This window comes from Topomyia yanbarensis, chromosome 2 (assembly GCF_030247195.1).
Source record: "Topomyia yanbarensis strain Yona2022 chromosome 2, ASM3024719v1, whole genome shotgun sequence".
Lineage (NCBI taxonomy): Eukaryota > Metazoa > Arthropoda > Insecta > Diptera > Culicidae > Topomyia > Topomyia yanbarensis.
In genome coordinates this window covers 106,606,129-106,626,240 of record NC_080671.1, presented here as the reverse complement: position 1 = coordinate 106,626,240, position 20,112 = coordinate 106,606,129, and the positions used below count along the sequence as shown (strand labels likewise).

The following is a 20,112-nucleotide window of genomic DNA, read 5'->3' as shown; positions in this document are numbered from 1 at the left end:
GTCTGCGGGATTCTAATAAAAAAAACAATAAAACGCCAACAAGAATTGATTTCTTCGAACAAAAACAAAATATTTTACCATTGCTTTAATCCCAAATATACAATAAAAGATTATGATGAGTCGAAAAAATAAAGTCGCTGCTCTGCGCTCTTTACATTTGCCCATTGCAGTCATTATTCAATGGTAAGTCGATGTATGTGACAAGAGCAATTTTTCTCTTTCTTTCGTCAAATTTGACAATTGTTAAAATAATCCCACCTTGCATTTATTATCTTGCATTTGGCAACCTGAAAGGACACTGTTACCAGAGTGTCGGTTGCAAAAAAAATTATTTCACATCGTTGTGAGAATCACATTTGATGCAATGTGTTGAACACATATCGCTAGTATACCATTGGCGATGATGTTTTTAGATTTTTCTTCAAACTGTTACGTCTGTTTGTCTGTGGTTGTATGCTGCGAAGTCTGTGGTACGGGTAATACCGAATACCGACCCATTTTTGGTACCGTAATACCGGTACTTAACCAAAAGCCAGTACCGGTATTTTCGGTACCATAAAATTTTTTTAATAAAAAATATGTTGTCTCTCTAGGGGGACCTGTTTCAAAATATCAGTCTGCAAGATGACTTTTAATTAAATTAATTACCTTCTATAAGTTAAACATTACTAGCTCCCGTTGTACTGAACGGCATGTTTAAATTCCTGCTTTATTTTGTCGAAATTAAATTTTAACGATCTTGTACCAAATTTACAAGATGGTGCTGCATACGAAAAATATTTTCTACTGAAATGAGTCATGCCATTCCGATTCAATTGAAAATAATAAACATGTTTTTTGATCAGCACAAATCAATCATCTGATAATAAGGTCATTAGTTTGAGCATTCAATTTCACTTTGAAGCTTTTTTCGAATTCAAAAAAAAAAAAATTCGAGTACCGGTACTTTACCGGTGCTACCGGTACTGAGGGCTTCAGTACCGTAGTACCGGTTCTCGCTAAAAAGGTTCGGTACTAGTGTTCAATAAAAATGTGAATTTTCGCCGTATTCTCTCTGCACTTCTTCTGTTATTTCTGCAAAAAATTCTAAAAAGCATAACTTACATAACAATAACAAATACAATTGTTCAAATGTCTTTGGTATGACTGAATAGAGTTTACTAATATATGCAGAACAATTTACACAAAAAATATCAAACAGAGGGTTTGTGGATCTTTTGCCTCTATTGTACAGTGTACTATATGACGATCATATTATATATTTAGTTCAGCATCTACACTCACAACCTCTCACTTTTTGATAGAATTTCACTAACTAGACGTGACTAACCCTAATAGATGTTATGCCTGTTGAAAAACCAGTCCTAACTGATAGTCTTCTTTCAGAGATAACTAACTACACACAAGTATTATTCATGGCCAAAACCATTGCGAACAATTGTGTCCCATTTGTTTATATTTCAGACAGAAGAAGATCCTGCAGAAGACACTACTAAGGAAACTACAAGCGAACAAGAAATCATAGAATCAACAAATCTTAGTGAACCAAATGGAACCGATATCCAACAGATGGAGAATGAAAACAGCATTGTAAACGGAAACACAACGGAGGAAGAGAACGAGGTAAATGGCGATCTTGAGGCAACACTCAATGATCAAGATCAGAGTGAAAATAAGTATGAACATGAGATGATTACTCCAACTAGCGCTAAGAGACTCAATGAACAAGATCCAGATAAGTCCTTATGCGATGGTGGATTGACATATGGCGGGATGACAGGCGACACAAGTTATCAACTAGACGTTGAGAATAATACTGGTGATGCAGAAGAAAATGTTGAAAACACACGAGAGGCAGTTGATGGAATACATTCAAAACAAGATGATGATTCTGAAGGTATTGATCAAGATAGTTTGAATAAACCGGATGATGAAACTGATGAAATCGATGAAAATATGAATGGCAATCAATTTATCGTTCGACCATCAACGGAAGTAGAAAATGCGTCAAACGAATCAATAGTCGAAGATGTTAATGGAAACATGCGATCTTCAGCAAAATATAAAGAAGACAATGAAGAATCACTAACTTTGTCTCGGCCAGAAGGCACTGACCTGGATAACGAATCAGTTGAACTAGTAGAATCCTCCACCAAATCAGCTAAATCAGTAAGAGTCAAAACTGGTTCGGCGAAAAGAGGCTCCGCAAAAAGCCACAGAAATGGCTCTGCTGTCTCTACGACTGGCTATACTAGTCAAGCTGAACAATCATCCACAAACGATGCCGATTCAGCCGATTCAAGACCATCCACGACTACCAGTCGTAGTCAGCAGTCTGTTTCATCGCGAGCACAATCTACTACAACGGTACGCAATGTGTCGGCGGCCTTGGCTGATGGGCGTGGTCAGTCTGCTAAATCTGTCTCATCGGAGAAAAGTCGTTCGCAGGTGGAACAAGCCGCCGATGAAGAGGACAGCAACGACGATTCTAATCAAGCCGATGTTGAAATTGTCCATTACGAAAATAGCAATGAGGTATAAAGTCCACAATCTTTGGCTTCAGTTCTATCAACTTTGTAAAAGAATTGAGCTATAACTTTTCGGCTATAGTATTGATTTTTCTTCTCTCAGTATATATTGATTATAGATTGTCTATCAGCAATTAATGTTGTCCATTGTTTTTGATTAGAAAAGCATTTATCTAGCATTCTTATAGTAACATTAAAATGTGTACTATTGATAACCTTAGAACTGTCCTAGCAGTAACTAACCTACTTTTTGTGTACATGGACGTAGACGCGTACTTTTTGGAAAAAAAAACATATCGTAAAGGACGACAAAATAGAAGCATAAAGCATCCGTGTTTGTATATGTGTTTGTTCAATGTTCAAATATAATATGAAGCATTCCTGTCCGTCTTATCAATTGCTGCGTCTTTAGCTTCGAACTAATCGAGTAATTGTGTCTAATTATCCTGTTTTTTCCTTTTCTCCTATCTACCATTATCACTCTAAATACCGACTAATCACTATCGTTTAGGCCGGAAGCGACAACAATGATCAATCGAAGGACATGCCTGCTGATATTGTGGACAATAGCGGCCAGGGTCATATGAACAAGGTCACGGAGATAATGGAAGCCAATATACCTGTTGACGATTACACTGCTGATGCTATCGTCAATGCTGAAGAAAGCGTTCGTGGATCTACCCCAGATGAGCCTGATAAAGTTTCCTACAAGGATAACGAGCCAGAGGTACAGATAGAGCCTCCCACTCCAGCTCTGGAATTTGAGGGGACCGTCAAGGGCGAACCGGATGAAGACCAACTGCACAGTTCTCAGCCATCCAACAATTTAGATCCATCCCATGTAATATTTCCAACAGTTTAGAATCCCATAGATGTGCAAAAAAATTAACAGTTTTGGTGTTGTTTCCTTCCATTAACAGTCGGGAAAGCTTTTGTAAATACTTTTTTTTCTTTCATGCTTGTCGGCAAATGTCGGTTACTTCCGGAACAAAAAAAAACATTCCATTGGTTCCAAACATCTTTTTTTCCAGATCTTATCCCGCTCAAACCTTCAAAGTCATATATCCCACTCCAGTTTGTTTTCAATATTTGAATTTGAAGCTTGTTTCGTACTTTCAACATTCAACCCAGTATAATTGCCGAACAGTCCATAGTAAATGAGAACGAATAGTAATTTTGATTTGCAGGACCGTTCGCTGCAGGAGGTGATCGACAGTGGTGACATGGAGCAGCTGGCAGTAATCGTGCTTAATGGCAAAGGTGGCAAGCTGCTGGGGCGACGGTCGGAACTGCCGGAAATACAAGCTTTTTTAGACAACGTGCCTTCCTATATGGTACGTGGTAAGAGTATGGTAGGAGTGACCTTGTTTCGACCATTTCGATTACTGTTTCTAGTTTTGTTTTGAAACTTTGAAATTGGATCTACCAAAAGAAGAAAGTTACGCCTTGTAAAATTTTAATGTAGGACAAAGAAAGTAACACAGTGACTAACTTTATTGTAATTGAATAAAATTCATGTAGAAGAATAGTGATTCATTATTGATGAACGGTGCACATAGTCATATCTATCGTGTTTGCGTGACTCTTCGACAAGCAAAGATAAACAGCTCAGGAAATAATCGCTTTTGGTCTGAATTCTCTCTACAAATTTAACCTTTTTTTTTTAATGATTCCCAATGTGTTCTTTTGTTTTTTCTGCAGAATAAAATTCGCCGTGTTCACATGGCCGCCCGAGAGGGAAGTTTGCGTGATTTACAATCGGCCTTGGACCGGCGGAAATTTTCAACTGCAAAAGACGAAATTTCACCCCATGGCGCAACACCTCTGCACGTGGCTACCATATTTGGCCATTCCGGTAAGTGATACTGAGTATTTGTTTGGATGAAATATTATTACGCTAGGAAAAGTATTGACCATTTTTTGTCAACTGACCTCTGACCAGGGGCGTTCGGCTAAATACCAGGGATCAACGAGCGTTACGGAAAACTTTACTGTAAAAATAAACCGTATCTAGTTGATTCGATGAGCACACGAATACAGTGATGACCCGATTTTGTCCGCCCCTCAATTTAATTTACGCTGACAAAACCTTGACATATCTTTATTCCGATATCAGTGTTGCTAAAATATTCTTTCATAGTTTCTAAAAATAATCGCATATATATTTTCTTGTTAGATTGTACAAATTACCGTTAATCTGGTGGTCCTATGTGTTTGTGAGTGCTAACCATATCCCACTTACTGGCAGCGATTTACATGCAAATAACTCAACTCACGGTAGGCGATAACAAAGTCAAAATGTTTTAAACCGGCCTACCCAATTATGTAAAATTTCCGTTTTTCGGTACTTTTTGTCAATCAACTCCAGATGGATTTCGCAAAAAAAAATTCCAAAATGTAACTATTAAATTTTTTTAGCCCGGTTGTGTGTATGTCCGAGTATATGTTAACCATCCTATCTCCCACTGACTGGTAGCGATTTGCTGAAAAAAGTTAGTTTCGTGTACATTTATGCATATAACTTAGTTTAAGAATCTAGGTAGGTGTTAGCTCAATCGACTTTCCGATTACCCATTTCATATACTGGGCAAACAAATGTGACGCGGGAACGCCGTCAACTTACTAGAAATGGTCGGGTTTCAATTTTGTCGAACCCGACCCGAACCCGAGAGCTTGAAAATTAAAAAACCCGAACCCGACCCGAGAACGAAGATTTTGTAAAACCCGAGCCCGACCCGAACCTGATAATTTCAAAATTTTAAAACCCGAACCCGACCCGAAAGAAAAAAAAAATTAGGAACCCGATCTGAACCGGATTTGATAATATAGAGAATCAACTGAAGATCCCGGGCTGGTTCCAAGGCTCATTTAAGAATTATAGAATCACTCGAACCTGCAGTAACATCATGCGCGTCCAGTTATATCTGCCTATGGTAAAACGAATTACGGGCGAGAGGAATTCGCATTTATATTTTCTATTATTGAACGTAGAATTTGTAATGTTCTGAGAAACTTATACCGTCGATATCTTAACCAAAAAAGTAGGATAAATCGGCGGGTAACGCATGGGGAAACAAAAGTTGTAATGATGACAGATTCAAACAATCTTTCCCGTTGTACCTAACCAACATTTCTATTTTTTTTAACGAAGATCGTTCCTGCAAGAGCAGTTTTCTATATTTTATTACATGTATTAAATTAAGCTATGTCAATTGGCAATTTCGTATTCGACATAAACTGTCGAATAGACGACGTCATTTGTGTCGAAGGGTATCAATCAAGATTATCTGACGCGTTCTTGGTGTCACATCATTAGTTAGTACGGTATGCGCGCCAGTAGACATGCTTCCACAACTCCAATGGAGAACTCGGAACGACTCCAAACTTCTACAAATCCTCTAATAGCCTTAATAGAATACACCATGTCCTTAAGTTCGTGGTTTTTAGGAAGGAATAATGTATTTTTATGAAGGAATCCGGACCACGCAACGGCTTAGTCCGGGGAAAATCTGACAGAAAGCTCTTGTTTCATATATGTACCACTGATTTGATAGTGGCGCTAGTATAGTATAGTAAATGAGTGCCGCCGTTGTTCATGATTTTAAAGAATTGATCCAAAAAAATTTCGTGTTCTGGTAAAACCATTAGCGGATTGCCTTTTTCAAATGTGGCTCAATTTGAGCCGCCATGATGCCATCAAAGTACCACTAAATTTGTGAGTTCAATATATGGGAATTGTCAAATTGTCCCCGGGTTGCAACGGCCTTTGCAGTCAATGGATCGCAACTATGCTAAGAATATACAAATCGTGCCGCAATTAAATTTAATTATTATTTTAATTCATGTTTCTGTTAACAATATACAGTCGGGTCTCCTACTACGCGATTAACTGGGGGCGTGAAAAAGGAATCCGCGTTGCAGGATACCCATAGCTTATGGGATTTCGACTAATTGGGGCTGTGGCCGATTATTTCGTCCGTGTCAACATGTAGCGCCATACTTTCTTTGACAAAGTTGTTGTACTCACTTGGGCCTACAACTTAGAGTAATTGGGTATCCAATTAGTTGAGAACTATGCCGCCAGGGGTGCTATGAAGAAAGAGTAAATAAATCGAAATTCTCGTCGTAAATTCGACTATCATCAAATGGATTCAATGTCAAATATATCCCCACCAGGCGTCGCTAGTGCTAGTGCCAATATTCAACACATGTTAAAATATCTCTATATCTCAACATTGTGATTAGATAGAGTAGTACTGACTTCAGCAAAGTTGCTCGAGAGGTCGAGGACTACCCAACGGTAACAGATTAGTTTGGAATACTCTCACTATGCGGCGCTAGTGAGCGTAGAAGCTTTCAACATATGGTAAATTATGATATATCTCAAAAGTCTAATAACTTGGTAAAATGGTGTTTTCGGCAAAGTTCTCGAGGAGGTCAAACGCTACTAGATTATGGATAGATTAAATTGGAATGGACCCGCCAGGCGGCGCTAGTGAACACTTTCTTTCAAAGCATATATCTCAAGCTCATGATCATTTGGAACGGTGGTGTCTTTGGCAATATTTATAGGTAGGTCGAGCTCTGTCCTACGGCGAACAAATTAGTTCAGAACTCGCCCACTAGATGGCGCTAATGAGAACGAAACTTTCATAACATTATTATTTCTAAAGTCTGATAATTTGGGAAAACGCTGTTTTTGGTAAAGTTGTCCAGGGCGACAAGTGCTGTTTGACAATGTATAGAAAAATTTCGATTTTACCCGCTAGGTCACACTAGTGAGTACGTATTTTACCTTTCAATTGCATCTCAATATTAAGGCAGTTTAGAAGGGTGGTGCCTTCAACAAAGTTGCTCCAGTGGTCGAGGATTAACTAACGGTAACAGATTAGTTTAGAATACTCTCACTATGCGGCGCTAGTGAGCGTTCATGCTTTCTGCATGTGGTAGATAATGATATATCTCAAAAGTTTAATAACTTAGAAAGATGGTGTTTTCGCAAAGTTCTTGAGGAGGTCAAAGGCTACTCGATTATGGATAGATTAAAGTTGAATGAACCCGCCAGTTGGCGCTAGTGAGCATTATTTTCATATCCTGTATCTCGAGATCATGATCATTTGGAAGGGTTTGGCAATATTCATAGACAGGTCGAGCTCTGTTTTAAAGCGGATAAAATAGTTCTGAACTTATGATTCAATCCAAATGCAGAAGTTCATCATTTCTTCCAACACTGTCAGTACACCACCGACACAGATACTTTAAACTTAAATAAATGAGCATATAGTCATCGCAGAAATGTTCAGAATGAATTGCTTAATAATATAGACGTAGTTAGAAGAGGGGGTGGGGTTATGTACTCCCCAGTTTTCTTTTTAGATAATTCAGTATAAGATAAGCAGTATATCTTCAACGCACATTTATACCGCCGAATTAAAAAGTAGTCTTACGTGTTTGAGTTCTACAATTTAAGGGCTCTGCTGTTTTCTCTTTTAAAATGGTACAACGGTTTATAAGTTTTAAAACCCTATTTCTCAGCCGTTCAGAGTCAGAGTTAAAAAAATGCATATCCATAGATTCCTCAAAGTCTCGGAATTGCTTCTATTGGCGTTTTCGTTTGAGAATCTAGGATCGAAACCAGGATTGTTACTTCAAACTAACGTTTTTGATTAAATTGAGTTAGATTCAAGCAAAACAGTGGTGTAAATTCTAAATGTTGTAAATGTTACTTCCCACAGCAACGATTGTATTATGATTCATATTTGGGCCTATGAATAGATTAAGAAAGTTCAGTCGGTCACATTTACAAGAACGTGATGATGGCTTTTTTGAACATTTACTAATCATATAGCCTTTATAGATCTTTGGAATCGTGAAAAATACTCTTTTGGTTCATTAATACCTGCAGAAGATTAATTTTCTTATACAAAATCTAAAAAGGGGCTGGTGAGTACACAAGCTGCGATGAATATATTTTCATTTATTTAAGTTTTAAATATCGATGTCGGTGGTGCACCGGCAGTGTTGGAAGAAATAATGAATTTCTGAACTTGAATTGAACGATAAGTTTTAAAATCGTTATAACTATTTTTTTGGAAACTCGTAGCTAGTTACCGTCTTCTACAAAGTTGTTAAATGAGGTTTGAACTACAGTTTTAAAAAGCTGGTTTTTCATATTGAGTGAAATGGCGATTATTAACGTAAATGCAAAATAAATAATTTCCTCATAGAAAACCCCATTCAAACTTTGAGCGTAATGTGGAAATCGGGGAACCGCTCCCAAATTTTGCACATGCATTTGGTACCACAAAAGGAACTCAAAAACTGCTGTGCCCGCTAGTTGAAATCATTTTGAAGTTTTTCCATACAACCGCGAGCCACTCTAGTGCATATGTCTGCCTGCACACTCGAACCCCATGTACGTACACGGTGTGCATACACTTAGGGTCGTGGCACCAGTTTTCTCTTCCTCACTCTAGCATTGACTCTTTTTGCCTTGTGCGATTCGTTCTCTTGTACGCACCCGGTGTACGTACACGGATGTTTGAACTAGAGTTTGTACATCGTCCGCTTGGGTTCGATGTTCGAGACGAACCTGTATATCGAGACGAAGTATGAGTGACATATACCATTCGATTCAGTTCGTCGAGATCGGCAAATGGCTGTGTTTATGTATGTGTGTATGTTTTTTTTATAGTAAGGTTAAAAAAGCTTCAAAAGCCTGGCCTGTAGTGTATTGGCACTGTGTGGGACTCACGACTCACGTTCGTGCCTAACCACTAAAAACATTCCTTACTTTTTACGCCCTTCTTCCCCACGGAACTACGTCATCGTATTACTCCCTGGGGGGGGGTTCGTTGCGCTTTCGTCGCACCTCTTTCTGCTGCTCTGTCTGGGAGCCTCGCTTGGTTCATGAAGTGGCACGACCTATGAGCTTTGATTTAACTCTCGATTCCTCTCATGCTTCTTGTTTCCATCAATTACGTCGCCGTTTAGTTCTCGTCCCTGTGGTGAGCCGTTTAGGTGCTGATTCCCTGAGCCATTCAGCTCATGTTTCCGTGAGTCATTCAGCTCCCGGACTTATCATGATCCGCTTGAATAGTGTTCAACGGTGAACTCATCCTACTCCGACCGATAGTTCCACGACGGAGGAGTTTCCTCCGACACCGATACCCGCTTTCTTGAACCATTCAGCTCCCAGCTTTACCGCTTATCCTACTCCGATTGAGAGTTCCCCGACAACGGAATTTCTTCCGTTACCGCTGTTAATTTCGTGAGCCAATTAGCTTTCCTTTTCGTCACGGTTCTGTCGAATAGTTCCCGGCACCGAATCTATCCTATCGTGAATTCCCCGGCGGTAGACCACTCCCGATAACGATGTACGTTTCTGTGAGCCATTAAGCTCCCCGTTTCGTCTACTCGGCGGTGAACCTAGCCTACTCAACTGCCAGCCAGCAGGTGCTGAGGTTCATCCAACGATTCCGGGTGGAGCGTAGCTTCCGGTTCACTGGCGCCCCAACGACTGGCTATTCGACGCGGTCTACTCGGTCTAATCCCCGGCGGTGGATCTAGCCTACTCACGAGCTACCCGGAAGAGTGTCGAGGTCGGTCCGGCGATTCCGGTGAAGCCTGACGTCCGGTTCGCTGGCGTCCCAACGACCCGAGCCCGATGCTACATCGCGTACTACTCAACTGGTCCCCGGCGGTGGACCCAGTCTACACCGTCGGTGAGTTTCCTGGCGGCGGAATTTCTCCCGAAACCCTATTTGTGGTTCCACTGCGGCGTTTTAACCAATGTCGTTACTTTGTTGGTCCCTTCGCCTCTTGTGTGTATGTATGTGTGTATGTGCGTCTGTGTAAGTGTATATGACTAAAAATGTCACTCATTTTTTCTCAGAGACGGCCAAACCAATTTTGACAGACTTTATCTCAAATGAAAGGTACAACGTTCTCATAGGCTGCTATTGAATTTCTAATGGATCCGATTTCCGGTTCCGGAAACCAAGATATTAATGTTTGAAGGCGCAAAAGTCGCATTTTTGCAGTTTTTTTTAAATTTTCTGCCGGAATTGACGATGTAACTAAACAATTTTTATATTTTTAGAAAGCTTATACGAATACCTTTCGAACGAACTATAGATTGTTGAAAACGGGCTATTATCAAAAGAGATATTTAACATTAAAGAAGCCCAGAAAGATTTTTATCATTTCCCATAGCATAAAATTTGCCCTTTCTTTTGATATTGTGATTTTACTGATTAATCCCCCTAAGAGTGAGAGAGTGAGATATGGCTTGTTGTTTATGGATTACCCTTTGTCGCCTATTTATTGTTCAATATAATAATAATCCATTTAAATGAGCGAAATATTATTTCGATAAAACGAATTTCGTATTTCATTTTTCTATCTACAACCGATAGAATAATCACCGAATAATTCCAAGTTGTCTAGATGGAACTTGATCACTTATCGGTGCAAGAAATTTCATTTGCGCGAACCTTCTGACTTATAACCATCGAATCGATCTGAAACATATCTCGTGAAATGAAAAGCGAAATGAATAACTCTAAGCAGTGGTGTAGCCAAGAGGATGCTATGGGGTTTAGCCACACACCCCCCACGTCACCCAAAAAAAAAAAATAATTGGATTGAAATCAAAAATTTATTGATGCGGACTGATTTAATTCAATATTACAATGATAATTATCTGATCAATACATTGATAACCTATTGTTTGAAACATCATGAGGACCTTTCAAAAAATTGTGGGAATGCGATCCTGATCTGTAAGTGATCTATTGGTCTTGATCTTGCAGTTGTCTAATAACATCAATAACAAATACCTGCCTGAAACATTCCAATAGAAATTCATTCCAGAGTTCTGAAATCAATCATAATCATAATTTCCTATCATATTGAGTTCAGCTTTGAAGGGGTGTATTGGGGTGGATTAGGGTATTTTTTAATAGGAAACGAAACTGGAATTGCTTTAATGTCTATGAAACTTAGAATTGCTCACCGAAACATTGCATAACTTCCAACATTAGTTGAAAATGTTTTTATTTTGGGAATGCGTCAAGTTGAGACGAAAACGTTATAAAATTAATAACGAGAAAACCACGTTCCAAAAGTAGGGGAATTGATGAAAATTGGCGTTTTTCGTTCCGCCAATTTCGCAGGTTTAGTATCTTCGATGAATTTTACAAACGTTAATCAGCACATCATTTGATAAAATAATTTTGGCGTTTTATCCTCCAAGAAATATTTATGGCAAATTTACTCTGCAAACAAATTTAGTTCTAGACTTAATGTCTTCAGCAAAATTTTGGGGAGTGCTATTACAAACCACTTTGAGGCTCAAGGTATTAACATATTTTAGGCTATTTCTATTTAATTTTAAATTAACTTATTATGATTTTACTGATTATGATAAATCTCTTCTATTGTTTATAAAGGATAAAATTTACATTTTATCCAAAGCTTGAGTTTGTGAAGTTATTTTAGAAAAAACTAGATTAAGAAATACATCGTAAATATAATTTTATAAATTGGTATACTCCATATACGTAGTATTCATGCCTACAATAAAGCTGTTTTAAATGAAAGTATCAACAAATTCGCTAAAGACAGGAACTCTGTTAAATTTTTTTGAAAAACTGATTCTCCATAATTTTAAAACTTCAAAGATAGCGGTTTATGCCATTTGAGCAGTAAGTTAGATTTTCACCAAATCCCCACCAAACCGAAATAAATAAATAAAAATAAATAATACATTGAAGACCCGATTTGATCAGCCCCCAATTTCCTTAGCCTCATATGAAAATATGTGTGGTGGGCTCTAGCAGACAAACATGGCTAAATTTGAGTAAGTCCTTTCTTGACCATGTTTTCCTTATCTTAAAGATGCAAATATTCAAAAACGAAAAAAATCATTTTTTTAAATTTTGCGCTAGAAGACTATATTAAATAATCAGAAATAGTTATTAGACTACATCAAGGGAAGGGAAGAATATTTTAACAGCTTCAGTTTATTATGAAGTAAAAAAAATGTCGCGATTTAATTTAATGTCCCAGTTTTGTTAGCCTAAAATACACCATGGAGATGATAAAAACGGGTCTTTACTGTATTTATTATTCACAGTAACAGGTACAGGCCATTTTCTGAGGGTATTTTTTTTCAATTGCATTGAACTACACCAACATTTAGGTAGTTTTCAAGGGGTTATTTTATCGACTTCTTCCAAAATTTGGCGAACCTATTCCCATTTGTACGATAGTTTATGATAAAAGGGTATCCTAAATTAATTGGTATACTTAAGGGTTTATATGTTGCAGATAGAGACTATATTAAATAATCAGAAATAGTTATTAGACTACATCAAGGGAAGGGAAGAATATTTTAACAGCTTCAGTTTATTATGAAGTAAAAAAAATGTCGCGATTTAATTTAATGTCCCAGTTTTGTTAGCCTAAAATACACCATGGAGATGATAAAAACGGGTCTTTACTGTATTTATTATTCACAGTAACAGGTACAGGCCATTTTCTGAGGGTATTTTTTTTCAATTGCATTGAACTACACCAACATTTAGGTAGTTTTCAAGGGGTTATTTTATCGACTTCTTCCAAAATTTGGCGAACCTATTCCCATTTGTACGATAGTTTATGATAAAAGGGTATCCTAAATTAATTGGTATACTTAAGGGTTTATATGTTGCAGATAGAGAAAGTTCATAAATTTTCTGCTTTTCCTACACAATATTACAAAAGCTTCTTAAACAACTGTTCCTAATACGATTATGTAAATTATAAAGCATTTGAAATTTTTTAATAGAACTCTGAAGGTTATCGAAAAGTTTCGTGAAAAAGAAAATTCCAGTAATGATCATGATTTTCCCTCACGGGTTTCGAGAGTTTTTATTTGTTCTGTGGCATTAGGATTAGGGATAATAATTCAGTTCAAAGGTACTACTGGAAAGTAATTAGAAAAAGTCAATATCGAAGTAAAGTTTGAACTATGCACGCGTGCACTTCAGAGGTAACGAGATATCAAGAGCTGAAATTTCAGTGCTTAGTTCTCATCCGCGTTGGGAATTTAAGTAAACGCTGTTGAGTATGAACTTCAAATCTATTCGAAAATTTGTTTTTCGAATTTTTTGACTCAGCACAACATATATAACCCCTTTAGAAAAATTCAGTTTTCCTACACAATGCAATGATTGATGAATTTATATATGTTATCACCGGAGCATTAGCAATAATTTGTTTGCATTTCTATTTTATGGGCCATTTTTCCGCTTTTCCATTAAATTGGTTTAACCTTTCATATTTATTGTACTGATATTGTCCTATGCTAATTTTATCGATTCTCTGAGTCCTGCCACAATCCCACGTAGTATGTGTTATCGAAAACATCGCGAAGCATCAAGTTCTAAATTTTCTGAATCGATATAATACCCGAAGAAAGCGATAAGAGCTATTAGAAATGTATCATCACACTGTTAGGTGGATCAAAAGCGTTTTTTAGTATAACTTTCGTATTTTTTACTTTTTGTTAAAACAACCTTTGAACAGCTTATAGAAAATTTTCAATCTGAGTATTTTTCTCTTGGACACCGACGGTCTAACTTTTTACTTTTAAATGTTATGGACACTTTTCGTCTAAAAAATATTCTATTTCAAGGCTCATTATCGCTTATGCGGGCACCTAAAATTGAATACTGCTTTAACCACATGAAAGATCATACTTTTTATTATATTTGAGCAAAAATTGTCTAATACGACATTTTTTTAAATTTTGTAATTTAGATTTAAATTTTATAGTTTAGCAGATTCAACGCATTAAGGAGTAAGGGTTTCAGCGAGAAAAAAACACTTCTTTTGCGATTTTTTTTAGAACTTTGCGTGAAGCGAATTGATCATAACTTTTGTACATCATAGTATATCATTTCAACAACAAGCTGTAATTTTTTTATGCAAAAATATCGACAAACGACTCGGCGACGAAGCTTTTTGTAGAACGTCTCTGGAAAAACATGATTTTAGGTGTTACCTGGCATTCCAAAACTACTTAACCGATTTCTTTCAAACTTTGCATACACATTCTACGTTAAAAATACCTAACGTTGAGTTCTTGAGATAAATTATCAATTAAGAGTTTTTTACTCATTTTAAATAAAAATTACTATTTTCCACTAAGAATTCCGCTTTTTTATGAGTAAACACCCCCTTAAATGAAAAATTACCTCAAAAACTCAACGTAGGGTTAGTGACATAAAATTACAGTTCTAACCATTTAGAACCGACACCATATTTGGTGTGAAGTTACGTGATTTATGAAAATTTACGTCATGTAAAATTAAAATGAAACGTAAAATTATGTTATTTTCGATGCTCTTATATGTTATGGTCAGAAGACGTAAATTAAAACGACTTTTTAGGTATGTATTGCCTAAAACCTTTGCATTTTCTTTTCAATTTTGCTTACATATCAGCAATACTTTGCGAAAGTACAGAATGTGTTTAAAAATAATTAGGCCATAAAAACTATTTATGATTTATATAAGGAGAATTTATTCAACAAACCGTGGAATACTTATTGCACAACTTTCCTGATCGCTTTATTTTGGCTCTGCGACATATTTCGGAGAATGGTTCCCTCATTCGTCCTTTACCTTCGACTTCGAATCTTAGCTTTCCTTCAAGCCACACAATATTTTCCGGCTCAAAACGAATTTGCAATTTGCGAATCTACAACCTTCTAAATTCCAATATGAAGTTTTTTATTTTCTTCCGAGCACTAGCAAGTTTCAATTTTACATTTGAAATACTACTTGTAATGAACTTAAGCAGTTCATTTGTCTTTTTACCAGCGATAAGCAAATTCATCAACTCTCTTCGACTAATATTCATATTGACTACAGTTTTATTTAAAACGAATAAAATAAGAAAACATTTTTTGACTGTTGTTCCACTTATGCAAAGCTAGCTGCGATGAGATAATGATACTTGAAAGCGGCCTTTTTCATAATACAACGATATGTGTGTAAATGCGTTGAACTTGCTAAACTACAAAATTTAAATCTAAATTGCAAAATATCGTATTCACCAATTTTTGCTCAAATATACTAAAAAGATCTTCCATGTGGTTAAAACAGTATTCAATTTTAGGTGCCCGCATCAGCTGTAATGAGCCTTGAATTATTCTATTTTCTAGAAGAAAAGTGTCCATAACTTCTGAAAGAAAAAAGTTAGACCTTCAGTGTCCAAAAGAAAAATACTCGGATTGAAGGTAAAAATTTCGCTACAATGTCTCTCAAACAACTTACATTTGCAGTTCTAGGTCACTGACGGCCAACCGAACTTTCGATGCCTACATTAACCACCATAGACGAATCCGGAAGTGCCTGGGAAAAGCGGCCAACTTTCAAAATGAACAAACTCACATCAGTTTCCCGAAAATGGATGGGCCGATTTTGACAAACTTAGTCTCAAATTATAGCAATATTATCCCCACAGATGTCTATAAAATTTCGTACAAATCGTTTATATGGTTCCGGAAATATAGGCTAAACCGTCCGGTCACATATAAAATTCCCATATAAGCCGGAACTCAATTTTTTTTATAAAAAGGGGGAGACCATGAAATTTTAGAAATCGTATTTTTGATGCCAAACATCTTTAAAATGCATGAAACGTAGAGATTATATGCCATCTCAAAAAAAATTTTTTTTTGATAAGAATCGACTTTTTGGGACTTTGCCGATTTCGCATTTTTTTCAATTTCGTAATACCGTGGCTGTGTTTAGACCATTTGGGATTAAATAATCCTACACATTTTGCGAACATTACCATTTTTTACTCACCAGTTGATCAAGATGACTAAACTAAATCTCAGGTCGACGATTACTGGTTGTGATGGTTCAAGTTTTCGATTTGGCCCTTTCCCTTTTACAAAATAGTAGAACTCGAATATTGGTTTCTTTTTTATATATAGTTGTCTTGTCACGAATAATAAAAATGTAATATGTACAATTGAAAGTTTACGATGAATATAAACAACGATGAAATCCTTGTACACTCTAGTTTTTTAGGCGGTTTCTTTTGCGCGGTTTTTTACGCGGATTTTGAAATTTACGCGGTTTTCATTTACGCGGTTTTTGAAATTTACGCGGTTTTCATTTACGCGGATTTTGGAATTTACGCGGTTTTCATTTACGCGGATTTTGAAATTTACGCGGTTTTCATTTCCGCGGATTTTGAAATTTACGCGGTTTTTATTTACGCGGCCTGTACCCCCGCGTAAAAAAAAACCTGAGTGTATTCGTGATTGAGAAAGGCACAATTACACCGCTACGTGGATTAAAACAGGTTTTTTAATTTACATTTGATAAATTTAACCTTCCAGCCCCCTCCGTCTGGCTACGTGCCCATCCTCTCCTAAACCAAATATTTGGCTACGTCACTATGTAGGGCACACACAAATAATTGTTTGTCCCGTCAGATGCAAGAATTTCCCAGCATATCTGAAAATAGTTGAAAGAAGGTTTCCTGGGAGGAGCGGGGTTACTTCCACGCTTCCATGAAAGAAAAAAAGTCAAGGATATTCACGTTCGATTATAATTTAATGATTATACATCGGATTGGACAATACAAATGCCCATCAGTAATATCAGAATGTAAAAAGACGCTTCCATTGGACGCAATCTATCTATCATAGCTACTCACACTGTGATAACGTATAAAAAAGGCACGACTCGACATGATGATTTCCCCACCGATTGAGGGTGTGTTAATAGTTGTCAGCACTTGTCTGCGAACGGAAGTGCGGAGAATAATCATGCAGCAGTCACAGATTCAGGATATTAACAGTACCTATTAAACTGTTCCCATTGATTATAGAATGGCAATTAAATAGTCTATTATTGCTCTCGATTTCAGGTATTGTGCGGTACTTAGCTGGCCGCTTCCCAGAAACCACCAGTGCCACCGATGATAACGGTCGAAATCCGTTGCATTATGCGGCAACACTTAAAGATAACGGCCACTTTTACAACCTGCTGACCCACCTGGGAGCGAATCCGAAGGCCGAGGATAACGTAAGTTGGTGCACTTTTCACACGATATATTATTGAAAACTACACGTTGTCGAGAGCTGAGGGTCGTATTTTCCCACACCGTGTAGCACGTGCATACTTTTTGCTTGTGGAGAATGTTGGAACTATCAATTATGTACGCGGATGGTGCACTAGCTATTGATCCGAAAAGCATTTTACAGTGTTGTAGTTCTAATAATACATACAGGGCCTTACACATACATGTAATGACACTTTCTCTCGTCCCGCAAACGTACCATTGGAATGCCATTTGAATTCGGTCAGTTGAATCATCCAGCTGAATTTTACTTGGATTACGAGCAGGCAAAGGATTTGTTGTCCCATCGTCAGCTGCTGCAGGACTATGGCGCTGAGGAGGATCTGGCCGATGAGATGCTAAATGATCAAGGTAAACATTTCCAGTGTACTCTAGATATGTGTGTCTTCGATCTGATATGCTAAGTGTTGTCTAACTGTCCTACCTATCCACTTTTAGGTTTATTAATTTTGCTGGCACATTTGAGCAGAGATTTTTGCTTTTTGTTGTTTTGATTTTGTAAGATTTTCCTATAGTAAAACAGCACGGATATCTTCATTTTGGTCGCGAGCAAAGAGATGGTTCTTCCCAACGCCAACTCATGGTTGCATTGTTTATTTTCATCCAAATTCACGCTTAATCCCTTGAATTGGGTCACGGATTCATCACCGTAGTGCCAGATGATCAGCACAGCGCACGCCGTGAGTTGGACGATGTCGATACATTGACCACACTGGAGCGGTGCTTCAAAATTATTCATGAACCGATTGATGACCTTATCAAATCGGTAGAGCTTCCAACGAATAGCGTTCCCGGTAGTGCTTCATCACTCAGAATATTAATCACATCCTATTTGGCGAGGTTTCTGAAGCGAAGTGTGTTTGATAAAGTGAAAAAACGTCAAACCAAGTTGGACCATAACCTTTTCGATGTCATTTGGCCGGCAATGAAGAAGGCTACAAAGGAGAAAAAGATAGACGAGGATTTGAACGTTGGTGTTGTGATACCCGATTACGATGTGTTTGTAGTTTTCCAAGAATTCCTAGTACCACTAATAAAGGACATGCACTGCATGGATCTGCAGCAAGACTTTGTCCCCCATCCAGCTATGCAGTTCTTCCCTAGATACGCTATCAGTGAGTCACCTACACAACGCCGAGAAGGTAACGGCAACATTCTCCGGGAGAACCCTGATGAAATACAACTCAATCTGGATACCTCCGGAAAGTTCATCGTCGGGGCAGTTATTGAATGCGCTCGAAACCTGGATGAATTCGAGTTTCCACTTAATCTAAGCATAGCACATCTCGAACGGGTGGAACGCATTTTGACTGCAAAAATTCTGTCCCTTGCCTTCGCCAATGCAACTGGCGAGACTGAACTTGGAACTTACTATACGATGAACGAGATTCTGGAAAATCCTTCGGAGATTCGAACAATTCTTGCTGCCACAGGACTACTAATTCCGATGCTAGATCATTCGGATCCATACCAAACTGCGGAATCAACTGCAATCAATGGTAGATTCTGGCCATATGGTAGAGGAGTCTACGTTAGCCACGATCAGGATCTTGTTGCGTGGATAAATGCACAAGAACATTTGCGAGTAATGTGCTGCACTAGCTCGAAAAATCCTGCCAACATAGGAAGCACATATTCTAAAATTGGACGTGCCATGAACTTCCTGGATGACAAGATCCAGTTCAAACACAGTTACTTCCTAGGCCATCTGGTATCCCGACCATCCTTCCTTGGTACTGGTCTGAAGATTACACTATCACTAGAACTACCTCATCTGCGCAAGGAACGAGAAAACCTTCGACATCTGTGCGTAGTGCGAGAGCTACATTTGCTCACCTCCGACGACCAACAAACTGTCCGGATGAGCAATATGCGAAGTCTTTCGCAGAGCGAGTGGCAAATTTTCCAAAACTTCACCAGTGCCATCACGAACATCGTAGCCCTCGAGAAGGATCTCTCCATGTCCAACTCATTGCATATAGCGGCAACACTGCTGAGGATATTTCGTAAGAAAAAGAATAGCTTGGTGGAGGCGGCGCCAACCCACTAGACGCCCAGTCGCAAGTCTCCACCATCGCACTGTTCGTCCTCACCAACTCTTAGAGACGTAGCTTCAGCAACAGCAGATACTTTTACTCGATGTTTTAAGATTAATTTCATACGTAGTTAGTGTGTGGATTATCCACGTTAATAAGTTCCTGAACATTTCGTGTACCTATTGATCCTCGGTTCGATAACTGAGCCGAAGTAGTGTGTAGGTGTTAGAATACAGAATACAAGGTGTTGGAAAGATTTTAAATGGAAATGACTGCTACTGGGTTAGTAATATTATGTTCATCTAGATGTTGTTTTTTCAGTTCCCTTCTTCAGTGCTCTCACTCTGTGATATGTTTCTTCTATGATATGTGTTCTATATGTAAATGTACGCGACATA

At 37.9% G+C, this 20,112-nt stretch overlaps 1 protein-coding gene across 7 annotated transcripts in view; it reads left to right on the top strand.

The window, feature by feature from the left end:
• LOC131679117 (uncharacterized) overlaps nucleotides 1-20,112 on the top strand; it is an 87,171-nt gene that overhangs the window by 60,322 nt on the left and 6,737 nt on the right. For 3 of the 7 annotated variants that reach the window (XM_058959683.1, XM_058959682.1, XM_058959684.1), the window contains 7 exons: nucleotides 1,465-2,535; nucleotides 3,040-3,369; nucleotides 3,716-3,862; nucleotides 4,230-4,383; nucleotides 17,466-17,623; nucleotides 17,906-18,029; nucleotides 18,332-19,684. In XM_058959683.1, the coding sequence (XP_058815666.1) occupies nucleotides 1,465-2,535; nucleotides 3,040-3,369; nucleotides 3,716-3,862; nucleotides 4,230-4,383; nucleotides 17,466-17,623; nucleotides 17,906-18,029; nucleotides 18,332-19,684 (3,337 nt within the window). The remainder of the gene's footprint in view (nucleotides 1-1,464; nucleotides 2,536-3,039; nucleotides 3,370-3,715; nucleotides 3,863-4,229; nucleotides 4,384-17,465; nucleotides 17,624-17,905; nucleotides 18,030-18,331; nucleotides 19,685-20,112) is intronic. The other 4 variants (XM_058959686.1, XM_058959685.1, XM_058959687.1 and 1 more) reach the window with 4 other exon arrangements.